The sequence below is a fragment of the Zalophus californianus genome, chromosome 10 (genome assembly GCF_009762305.2).
Source record: "Zalophus californianus isolate mZalCal1 chromosome 10, mZalCal1.pri.v2, whole genome shotgun sequence".
Taxonomy (NCBI): domain Eukaryota; kingdom Metazoa; phylum Chordata; class Mammalia; order Carnivora; family Otariidae; genus Zalophus; species Zalophus californianus.
In genome coordinates, this window is record NC_045604.1 from 42,613,217 (window position 1) to 42,625,673 (window position 12,457).

At 46.0% G+C, this 12,457-nt stretch overlaps 1 protein-coding gene across 9 annotated transcripts in view; it reads left to right on the forward strand.

Moving 5' to 3' along the window:
• CACNA1E (calcium voltage-gated channel subunit alpha1 E) overlaps window positions 1-12,457 on the forward strand; it is a 501,028-nt gene that overhangs the window by 403,984 nt on the left and 84,587 nt on the right. For all 9 annotated transcript variants that reach the window (XM_035722083.1, XM_027610796.2, XM_027610799.2 and 6 more), the window contains 4 exons: window positions 5,363-5,478; window positions 9,996-10,049; window positions 10,668-10,757; window positions 11,703-11,912. In XM_035722083.1, coding sequence (XP_035577976.1) covers window positions 5,363-5,478; window positions 9,996-10,049; window positions 10,668-10,757; window positions 11,703-11,912 — 470 coding nt within the window. The remainder of the gene's footprint in view (window positions 1-5,362; window positions 5,479-9,995; window positions 10,050-10,667; window positions 10,758-11,702; window positions 11,913-12,457) is intronic.

Below are 12,457 nucleotides of genomic sequence, written 5' to 3' on the forward strand. Positions count from 1 at the left end.
GGGAAGCCTGCTTCTCCCTCTCTTGCTCCCACTGCTTGTGTTCGCTCTCTCACTGTGTCTCTCTCTGTCAAATACATAAATAAAATCTTTAAAAAAAATTTAGAAAAAGGAAGAAAGTATGTGTGAGATGGATAAAATGAAGGGAAGAGAGACAGGCGGTTGAGAGACCCATGGAAGTGCTTTTGTAATAGTCCAGGCAGAAAAGGATGAGGCCCTGGACAAGGCAGTGAGGACGAAGAGGGAGGGTAGATCCAAGTGCTGTTTTGGGGATAGAACCAATAGAACATAGCACTAATTGGACAGGAGGGATAGAAAGAAGACAAAGAGCCAAAGGTAAGAACTTTGGTAGATGGTAATGCCATGAACCAAGCCAGCCCCTTGTTTCTTTCTAACTGTAGCAATCCAGAGAAGAAGGAAAGGAAAGGAGGTGCCCCAGGGCTTACGTTCTGTTGTTCTGACTCTCACTGGCCCTGGCACTCTTCATTTGACTCTTTCCCTCTCTATTCCCCCACAACACTGTTGGTAGAACCTGCTGAACCTGAAGATGAGCCCAGAATTTCTCCTTTAATGTGCCCTGTTCTCAAACCCTCAGACTATGACCATGATAAGGTGTCTGTGCCAAAGAATCCATATATTGTGGCAGGAGAGGCTGAATGAGGTTCCTCCTCTTCCCCTGCCCTGGGGCTGTGGCATGTCCCTCAACCCCTGGCTTGTTTCTTCCTTCCTGGATATGAGGGCTATTTTATTTTGGGAGGCAAATATGCTCAGAGGCTGAGTTTGTCTTTGCCAGCAATTTATTTAACATAGGTTTACTGCAGGAATCTTACAAGCCAATAGTATACAGGATAATTTCTCTTAATAAGCCAGTAAAGAAATAACATATTCCAAATCAATGACTGATTAATCACACTATTGTTCCAGGTAAGGGGAGATGAAAGGAATAAAATACAAATTTTTTTTAAAGATTTTATTTATTTATTTGAGAGAGAGAATGAGATAGAGCATGAGAGGGGGGAGGGTCAGAGGGAGAAGCAGACTCCCTGCTGACAGCAGGGAGCCCGATGCGGGACTTGATCCTGGGACTCCAGGATCATGACTTGAGCCGAAGGCAGTCGCTTAACCAACTGAGCCACCCAGGCGCCCCATAAAATACAAATTTAGTTGAGCTGTACCTTTATACAAGTTGGTACTGGGAAGAGACAGCTTAGCCAACTGAGAGCTGATGTCCAGCTACCAGTGCAAAAGTAAAAGTCCCGTGTTGCCTAGAACATACTGCTAGGGAACAGGGGAGCTGGTGTTGATGGGCAAGATGTTCTTTATGGGGCTGCTGTATGACTTTCACCATTGCCTGTAAGTGTTACCTTTACGGATGTCCATCATGACCATTTTTATTCAACATATTACTGGAAGTCCTAGCCACAGCAATCAGACAAGAAAAAGAAATAAAAGTCATCCAAATTAGTAAGGAAGAAGTGAAACATTCACTATTTGCAGATGACATGATACTATATGTAGAAAACCCTCAAGACTCCATCAAAAAACTACAAGAACTGACAAATTAATTCAGTAAAGTCACAGGATACAAAATCAATATACAGAAATCCATTGCATTTCTATACATGAATAATGAAGTAGCAGAAAGAGAAATTAAGAAAAGAATTCCATTTACAATTGCACCAGAAATAACAGTATACCAGGAATAAACTTAACCAACTTAACCTGGCCTCTGAAAACCATAAAACATTGATGAAAGAAATTGAAGACAACAGAAAGAAATGGAAAGACATTCCAGGGGTGCCTGAGTGACTCAGTCGTTAAGTGTCTGCCTTTGGCTCAGGTCATGATGCCAGGGTCCTGGGATCGAGCCCCACGTCAGGCTCCCTGCTCGGTGGGAAGCCTGCTTCTCCCTCTCCCCTCCCCCTGCTTGTGTTCCCTCTCTCACTTTGTCTGTCTCTGTCAAATAAATGAATAAAATCTTAAAAAAAAAAAAAGAAATGGAAAGACATTCCATGCTTGTGGATTGGGAGAATAAATACTATTAAAATGTCAATAAAGAAATCTACAGATTTAATGACATCCCTATAAAATACCAACAGATTTTTCACAGAACTAGAGCAAAGAATTCTAAAATTTGCATGAAAATGCAAAAGACCCCCAAAAAGCTAAAGCAGTCTTGGAAAGGAAGAACAAAACTGGGGGATCACAATCCCAGATTTCAAGATATACTACAAAGCTACAGTAATCAAAGTACTATGGTACTGGTACAAAAGATCAATGGAACACAATAGAGAGCCCAGAAATAAACCCATGATTATATAGTCAATCTTCAATAAAGGAGGCCAAGAATATGCAATGGGAAAAACAGTCTCTTCAAAAAAGGCATTGGGAAAACTGGACAGCTACATGCAAAGGAATGAACCTGGACCCTTCTTAAACCGTATACAAAAGTAGACTCAAAATGGATTAAAGACCTAAATGTGAGACCTGAAACCATAAAAATCCTAGAAAAGAGCACAGGCAATAATTTCTCTGACATTGGTCATAACAACATCTTTCTAGATATGTTTTCTGAGGCAAGGGAAACAACAGCAAAAATATTGGGATCACATCAAAGTAAAAAGTGCATAGCAAAAGAAACAAAACTAAAAGCCTACAGAATGGGAGAAGATCTTTGCAAACAACATATCTGATAAAGGGTTAGTATCCAAAATACATAAAGAACTTCTACAACTCCATACCCAAAAAACAAATAATCCAATTTAAAATGGGCAGAAGACATGAACAGACATTTTTCCAGAGAAGACATCCAAATGGCCAACACATCCAGACACATGAAAGGATACTCAGATCACTCATCATCAGGGAAACCACAGTGAGATACCACCTCACACCTGTCAGAATGGCTGAAATCAAAAACACAAGAAACAAGTGTTGGGGAGGATGTGGAGAAAAAGGAACCCTCATGTACTATTGGAAAACAGTATGGAGGTTCCTCAAAAAAATTAAAAATAGAAAAACCAGTAATTCCACTCCTGGGTATTTACCCAAAGAATACAAAAACACTAATTCGAAAAGATATATTCACCCCTATGTTTATTGCAGCATTATTTGCAATAGTCAAATTATGGAAGTAGTACAAATGTCCATTTATAAATGAGTAGATAAGGAAGATGTGGTATAATATACACAATGGAATATTATTCAGTCATAAAAAGAATGAGATCTTGCCATTTGCAACAACGTGAATGGATCTAGAGAGTATAACGCTAAGTGAAATAGAGAAAGACAAATACTCATATGGGAATTTAAGAAACAAAACAAATGAAAAAAAAAAGAGAGACCAAAAAAACCCCACAAAATAGACTCTTAACTATAGAGAACAGATGGTTATCAGAGGGGATGGGGTGGGGGATGGGTGAAATAGGTGAAGGGGATTAAGAGCACACTTACCTTGATGAGCACTAAGGTATGGAATTGTTGAATCACTATATTGTACACCTAAAACTAATAAACATTGTGTGTTAATTAACTGGAATTAAAAAATAAACTGCAAAAAAAAAAAAAAAAGCGTCTGCTCTGCGAAGGCGGGAGCTGATTGCCCCAAGGTCTTCATGGAGCTATCTTTGATCAGTGGAGTGTAGCCTTGCTCAGACCAGATGCTCTTATATCGTCCTCACAGACTCTATGTTCACAGTTTAATGTTCCCTTGCCATAGTTGTTTCTTCATATGCTTTCATGTTCAGCCCCCAGTGGAGCCCCTCAGCAGCTGAGCAACTGAGTTCTGATGGGCAAGAACAGATGAGATGGTGACATCCTGACACAACTTACTTCATTCTTCTATCAAAACAACTTTACTCCTGGGGCGCCTAGGTGGCTTAGTCAGTTGAGCATCTGCCTTCGGCAGGTCATGATCTCAGGGTCCTGGGATCGAGCCCCGCATCGGGCTCCCTGCTCAGCGGGGAGTCGGCTTCTCCCTCTCCCTCTGCCCCCACCACTTGTGCTCTCTCTCTCTCGCTCACTCTTTCTCTCTCAAATAAATAAAATCTTTAAAAAAAAAAACAAACTTCTAAATCTTTTTTTTTCTTTGTCATATACAAGTGGATTAAAACAGCTTCACCTAAGTCATAAGCAAGTGGGTTTGAAGTCCTGTCAAACAAATACACAACAAGGGAGTAGCTGAGAGGACCCACAGTGGGTTGCTGGGCTCCCTCATCTTCAGGCTGGGCCTCTTTAGTCACGGGGACCCCCTCGAATACGTGCAGTGCTCCTGGGGCAGGAGGAGCATGCCTGAGCCCTGGCGAGCGTGACACTGCTGAGTGGCATGGTAGCCTGGGCGGGTGTCTGGTGATGAGAAGGGCGTTGGTAGAGGTGGTTGCCAGAGAGGCCTCTCAGCAAGTGTGCATTTCTTTATCCCAGTGTGCTCAACCTTTGAATTTGTTTGTCTTCCTCTCTGCCAGGGAGCCCTCGGGTCTCTTCTCTCTTCTTTCTTCCCACGGGCTTTAGGCTTTTGACCGTCTTGTGCCACAGACTCTGGTCCTCCACCCCTGTCAGTGGACTGTGTCTTCTCCCTGATCTTTGATCTTCGCTTGCCCTCTGTCCCATTATCTCCCTTCCTACCCCTCCCACCTTCCCACTGTGTTTCTGTTGGAGCCGGGGGCCCTTTCCAGTCCTTCCCTTCCCTTTTTAACCTCCACCAGCCATCGTCACACAGAATCAGCCCTTCGAGGCCTTGGTGCTCTTGGTCTTACTGGGTGCCGCAGGATGCGGGATGCCAGAGGAAGCATAGCACTGTGGTTTGACTTCAGATCCCAGCAAGTTATTTCCCTTCTCTGATCCTTGGTGTTTCCCCCTCTGTTAAATAGGAATTTTAATAGTGCTTATTACTTCATAGGGTGACTGTAATGGATTAAATGAGTCCATGGGTCTGAAGCACCTCGTACAGGGTCGGCACATAATTGGTCAATATACATCAATCACGGTTGTTATTAAAAGCACAAAGGGAAGGTGTGCCCCCCCCAGGAGGCTGAGGGCTGGTGTTGTAGCTGGGGAAGCAGAACATAGCATTTTGAACCCTAGTTTGTCGCATGACAAAGAAAGTGCCTTTCCAGATAGAGCACGCAGAGGGTGTTAGGGCTGACTGGGACGAAACCGACCTGGAAGAGCTTCCTGCACGAGGCCAGAGGAGGTAGGTTTCTGTGAGGCATTTTAAGATCGTAGTTGCCGCCTGGAAGGAGAGGGGACGTGATGGGTAGAGAAGCACCTGCGCCAACACTCTCTCGCTTCTACAGGCTTCACCCTTCCTCTTTGTCCTGGAGCTCCTCATACATTACAAAGTCCTGCATCTCATCCTTCTCATCCACAGGGAATTCGCCAAAGAGAGAGAGAGAGTGGAGAACCGGAGGGCGTTCATGAAACTGCGGCGGCAGCAGCAGATTGAGCGCGAGCTGAATGGATACCGCGCCTGGATAGACAAAGCAGGTGAGGCGTGGTGGGCAGCACAGATGTCCCTGCAGACAGCCCCTTGCCCCGGCCCCTCCGCTTCCATTCACAGGGGCAGCTCTGGCCAGAGCACAGAGAAGCTCTGGATGTCTCACCAGATTTGTGTGTTTCCTGCTGGTCCGTCTTTCTTCCTCTGGGGTCTAACCGTCCCTGTCCTTCTACCAAACACCTTTGTGAGGCCCACAAGGTGAAGTGAGTGAAAGGTAACAGAGCCCAGTCCTGGAACTGAGGTTGGGTGGGTGACATTTCACACTACTGCTAATAATAATAACAACAACAACAGCAGCAGCAGCAACAACAATCCATCCATTCCACAAATATTTATTGAGTGTTTACTTTGTGCCAACACCTGTTCTAGGAACTTGAGACACAGCAGGGAGCCTTTCTTGCAGAACTCAGTCCCCTCTAGCTGGGGAAGGCAGAGATAAAATGATGAGTAAGTAACTTGTAAGAAGGTGATAAGTACACTAGAAAACAGATCAAGGTAGGGTTATGGGGTGTAGGGTAGGTTGTGATTTTATTTAAATTTTTAAAGATGTATTTATTTATTTGACAGAGAGAGACACAGTGAGAGAGGGAACACAAGCAGAGGGAGTGGGAGAGGGAGAAGCAGGCTTCCCGCTGAGCGGGGAGCCCGATGCGGGGCTCGATCCCAGGACCCCGAGATCATGACCTGAGCTGAAGGCAGATGTTTAACTGACGGAGCCACCTAGGCGCCCCTAGGTTGTGATTTTAAATAGGGAGTTCAGGGAGACCCATTTTGGGGAAGGACTTAAAGGAGCTGAGGCATAAATCATGGGAATGTCTGAGGGGGGTATCAACAGTGCCATTTGTCTAGTGTGGAAGTGGGAATATTCCAAGAGTAGAAGGAGGAATGAGTAAGGGGAGAGGAACAGGAAGACAGGGTGGGGGCTGTAATGGGAGGAGGGGCAGACTTTATGGGCCATTGTAAGGGTTTGGGGCTTTCCTGTAAGTGAGGCAGGAACCATTGGACTGTTTGGGTCAGAGGTGGGAGATGGTCTGATTGAAGATTTGAAGGGTGCACTTGGTTGCTGCATTAGTAGGAGGGCAAGGTCAGAAGTAGGGGGTTGACCGTGAGGCCACTGCAGTAAGTGGGTAATAGCTGATGGTGAGAACTGCTTGTTGCTATTCCCTGAGCTGTCCCCAGTTCTTCACTACAAGGCTCAGCATCAGGAACAATTCTTGCCCAGCCTTGAGGATAGGTCCAAACCTATCACAGTTTTATTAACCCACAGAGCCACCATATTCAAGCTTGACTGTGGCTCAGCTGCTTATGAGGGGTATCGATCACCCCATATCTGTCAGTAAATTGGATGCATTTGCTTTCCTTATTATTTTAAAGATTGCATTGCATTGCTGTTATATATCTTTATTTTCATCCCGAGCAAAGAGTAATTTATTTTAATAAAAAAATACACATGACAGCATTTTTTTTTCTCTATTCCTGGTAGAAAGCATAGCTCAAATGTGAGGTCTCGCAGGAAAAATTTGGAATATGATTTGATGCTTAGCTGCCTGAGCCTTATTCTTCTACAGCAGCTTTGGAATGACACCATGGCCCTCCTGTTCTAACCACCAGCACACAAAAGCTCGCTTTCGGCTCTGGAGTCAACCTTTGATCACCTGTCAGGTGTGAGAGTGTGTGTGCAATGAAAAGTGCCATTTCAGTGCCCGATAGATTAAAAAACACCTCCCATTTAGGACTATCTGCATCTCTTTGCTGCCTCTGGAGGCCTGCACAGTGCCCACTGATGGCGCTTCCCAATTTGCCCTTTCTTCTCCGAGGCTCTCGTGTGGGGGTGAATGTGAACCTCTCAGCCTTCTTTCCAGAATGGTAACTCAGCCTTACAGAGCAGATTTGCCTCCAGGTCTGGCAGGCAGCTTGAAGTTCCCCACTGTCCTTGGCTTCCTGGGTGGAGGAGCCATCTGACAGACCGCCCCCGTGAGCAGGCTGGCAGCAGAACTGGAAGAGAACCTTCCCCGCCACGTCCGTGACCCCACTTGTGGTCAGGCAGCACGGGACGCTGTTCTTTGTGGCTCTGCTCTTCCTATACACGCAGAATTCCAAGGCTCCACTTTCTTCCAGTTGGCAAAGCCAGCTCTCTCCTTCTAAGAAAAAAGACGTACTGCGACGTCAAATTGTGCTTCCTGGCCCTTCTCTTTGCAAATGGGGTGTGAGTGAATCAGAGACATATGGGTTACATTTCCCTGGAAAGACGCTCTCAAGTTCGAAAGAGAACTTGGCAAAAGGCAGTGGGGGAGGGGGGGCAGCTTCCGCTCATCCAGAGCCCTCAGAGCACTTCTCAGAGCTATTCAGTAGCACCACACACCCTCCATCTGCCTTGCGGGTCCTCCGATCTGCCCACCCCAGCACCCAGGCACTGTACACAGCAGATGTGACTCCCGGGCTCAGGTCATTCACGTTGCCATGAGGAGTATTTTAACGAGTACCTAATTTTTAAATGATGCCCTCTGAACAACGTGGGCTGTAAATGACTTTAAAACCCTCTATGTCTGCATAAAGGAGCATCCCACCAGTAACACTTAACCTGTTAACTTAGAGTTTTGCCAGAGGCTGTTCTTAAGAAAGCTAAACATATATGACTTGGTATAATGGCCGTCCTGCGTGGTCCCCTCCGAGCCTCAAAGTGTTCCCCTCCCTGGGAAATACATTACCTACTCTCTGTTTTATTATGCAGGTGGAATTATGGTAATGGCTTTGCCCTCTTCTGCTTGTCCTTTTACTTGTTACAATTGCTTAAATTAAACCATTGTTTAATAGGGCCTGCTGCAAGCTTTTCCCCAGCAGCTGGGATCTTAAGGAATGATTGCTCAAGGCCTCTGACATCCTCGCCTGTGGCTGAGGTGGGGCGGGGATCAAAACTCATCCACGTCACTCCCAAAGGGGACTCAGAATCCTGCCAGACATGGGACAGAAGGGCTAGTTTGTAAGTTTGGAGGGATGCTAGTGAGGTTTATTCTAAACAAGTCTTACTAGAATTCCTGGAATGCAGGACTGTTCCTGGGGAGGTCATGAGGAAAATCCAAGGGACTATTGGTTCTTTTCCAAATACCAACAATGAGACACACCATTCCAACACTGGCCAGTCCTTCAGTTCTCCAACTGGGTGTCCAGCAATTAATTCAATTCAGTTCTGACACTAAACACCACCAGAAATTAGTGCAGATCCCACAGGTTAGGGACTCAATCCCACAAGCCTGCCCTCACTTCACATAGCACCCCAAGTGGAGTCCCCAGGTGACCTGCATTTTTGCCTTCCAGACTGCAAATTTACAGGGCTCCAGGTTTGATAATTTCCTCAGGAAAATTATTCTTACCATCACCAGTTAATTACAAAGGATTCAACTCAGGAACAACCAAATGGAAGAGATACGTGGGGGTGGAAGGGGGGCAAAGAGCCTCCATGCCCCCTTCAGGCATATCACCCTCCCAGCATCTTAATGTGTTCACTAACTCTGAAGCTTCCTGAGCCCCATTATGTAGGGTTTTTTTTTTTTTTTTTTTGAAGGTCCCATTACATAGACCTGCTTGAGTAAATCATTGGCCATTGGTGATTAAACATTCTCAAGCCCCTCACCCATTCCAGGAGTTAGGAGAGGGAATGAGGCTAAAAGTTATAGCCAAATATGTGGTTGGTTTTTCTGGTGACCCATCCAGATCCTCAGGTAGTGTAGGCCTCCCCCACAATGAGTTATCTTGTTAGCATACAGAAGACAGTAAATTCCAAGGGTGTGGGAACTCTGTGCCAGGAAGGTGGACAAAAAACAAATATTTGTTTGTTCTGTCAGAGGGACAAATTCATGATGGGCCTAAGCCTCTTTCCCTCAAGCAAGGCAGACTGTGGCATGGGGGTAAGAGGAAGCAAACCCACAAGTCATCCTCCTCTGGTCCATTAGCATCTTCTTCTCCTCCTCCAAGAAGTAGACAGGCTGGAGCTGAAAACATGGTCTTACCTCCTGAACAAGGCAGTAGATGTTGTGCCTTGGTATGCCTTGTATGTGCTGCAGACAGGAAACACCAAGGAAGCTCCTATTGCTAGGAAAAGTTTATAGAACCTGGGTAAAAGAAAAAAACAAAGATGGAAATTTTTCACTCCTACCAATTTAGGAGATTTCAGTTAAAAAAGATCAGGTCTTGCTCGCAACAAGTGTTATCAGACGCAGAGCTGAATTTTACCCATCAACCTCCACTTGAGGCCCCTCGGTACAGAACTTCCTTTCTGTTCTGATTTGCGCTCAGGAGCCCCTCTGTGGCCCTTGCTGTCCTTCTGATGCTGGTGCCTGAGTGGAGCTGTGAACTCTTTGCTCACTCTCTCTCTCTCTCTCTTTCTCTCTCTCTCTCTCTCTTTTTCTCTCTGTTGCCCTGGAGCCACAGCAGTCCCTGGGGGATTTTTCATTTTGCAAAATAATTTGACATTTACAGATAATTTACTCAACCATTTGTTTCCTTATAGAGGAAGTCATGCTCGCTGAAGAAAATAAAAATGCCGGGACGTCAGCCTTAGAAGGTAAGGACGTGCTCCCGCACTTGCCTGCTTTTGCGCCCTTTCAGGCTGTGGCCATCTCTTGATCAAAAGAAGAAGAAAAAAAAAAGAGGAGTGCCCTGGGATTTGAAATGAAGGTCTCTCTGTCATAGAATCTCTCATGCTTTAAAATGAAGGGAATTGACTCATGGATTTAAATGCTTTTTAAAGTGATGGAAATGAAATCCAAGAGCTGCTTTGTTCCAGGGTGTATGATTGATAACCGTACAATGAAAAAACCATCACACAACCAGCGGCATGTAAAGGGATCTTCGGTGAAAATTTGTGGGGATCATCTTGGGACCATTTCATTAGCAGGAGGTGGCCTTGTTTATGAAGAGAGCAAACAGATAGGGAGCGCCTTTTTACCTACTGCATGTAGATAAGGTCTAGCAAGGGTTCTGGAGCCTGTGTGTTTCAAGGTGCTGCTGAGCACGGGAGTCCTGTTTCTGTAGACACTGGCGGCTTCTAGAACCATGGCTCAGGTGCTTCAAGGCGGCTGCCTGTGTCACAGAGGCTTCTGGCACACAGTCCTGAGCTTTGACCAGAATGATCTGGTTGTTCTTGTGTTCTTTCACCGGGCTTTCCCCTTCCCTGGTGTAGTACTTCGAAGGGCAACCATCAAACGGAGCCGGACGGAGGCCATGACTCGAGACTCCAGCGATGAGCACTGTGTTGACATCTCCTCTGTGGGTGAGTGGAACCAGTTAGATCTTTGACTTGTCTGAGCTCCTGTAAGAAGACAGATCCTGTCTTTTGAGAAGCACCACGAAGAGAAATAGAATCAAAAGAAACCAGGATTTAGGGATGTAATTAGGGAAGGACTTGGAAATCTAATCTAGAGAAAAATGGACCGTGGGGTGTAGGGCTAAGAATCCCACCCAGATTCTTTAAGTGTGGCAGATGTATTCCATTTGCATATAAATACTATCTGTCCTGGAGGTGATAATGAGAACCCACTTTGGGATATTGTTCCGAGGATGCTGAGGACCTGTTGCTTCTAGTGACCCCCATTTGAGGGCCTATAATCATTTGCTTAACCATAGTGACACCCACCTACTTCCAAGTGATATTTCAACAAATTCCTACTGACAACTCTTAAATGATTGCTCTTCAGTCCCAGGTTCCCTTAGATATGCTGGCTGATGGCAGATTTAACCTCCCCAGAAAAAGGGATGACAGATTTTTACCTCCTCCCTCACTTCATCCTCAAAAGCAGAAGAGGTATACAGAACTCAGTGCTGCTCTAGGCTGCCAGTGGTAGAAATCATCACAAATGTAGCAAGACGATTCCAGTGCCTCAAACATATTTAAAAGGAAAGGCCAGAGAGAAGCCCAATCTGTTAAAAACATAAACGCCCCCCTATTAGGCTTCAGGACACTGGGTATATGTCTGGTGTCGTGCCCAGGGAATCTTTCAGTTTCCTAGAACTGAGAGTGTCCAGTGAGGAAAAGCAGGGATCTCTGCTATGGAAACTACTTAATTCATACCATGGGGATTTCCCTGGGCCTGCAACGTGGGGGTCACCTAACCCCCCAGGACTGAAGCTGTCCACCTCCCCCTTTGACTGCCCCCCTTGCCATGGGGGGCGATCTGTCGTGCAGCCTCATTCTTCCTCCCTACTTCTCTCCCCTTAGGCACACCTCTTGCCCGAGCCAGCATCAAAAGTGCAAAGGTGGATGGGGCCTCCTATTTCCGGCACAAAGAAAGGCTTCTGCGCATTTCTATCCGCCACATGGTTAAATCCCAGGTGTTTTACTGGATCGTGTTGAGCCTTGTGGCTCTCAACACCGCCTGCGTGGCCATCGTCCATCACAACCAGCCCCAGTGGCTCACCCATCTCCTCTGTAAGTGGCCAGCGATTGCCAGTCGGCACAGTGTGGCTAGATTCAGGTGTGAACATAAGAGGACGGGTGTCCTGCTGGGCCTGGCAGTGCTCTGAGGGGGAGGCCAGAGTTGGCCTCTAGGGGTTGGGATATCACACCACGGGTCCCCTTGTCGTTCATTATTGAATCAGATGAATCTTTGCTGATAAGACAACAAAATGGTGTTAGCCTTGGGTACTTTAAGGCCTTCACTTAGTGTCTTAAGGAGGCTCAATGGTGTAGAGAGTTTTGGTCACCTAAGTCCTGGGGAGAAAGTTCTAAGGGCAGTGGTTACTTCCAGTAGACCAAGACAGGAACTTATAGGTCAGCTCTGAGTAGGGCCACCACTGCGGGTAAATGGGGATCCAGGATGCCATCACACAGCTGGGTGTGTGTAGGGCGAATCGGGCTCTTTCATCAGCACCATGATAAAGCCCTTTCTCTCCTGAGAGCCATATACCATTTAAAGGCCAGTGACAAACCCGTCCATTGAAAGAGAGCAAAGCAGATATGTGGAGTGTGCCTGG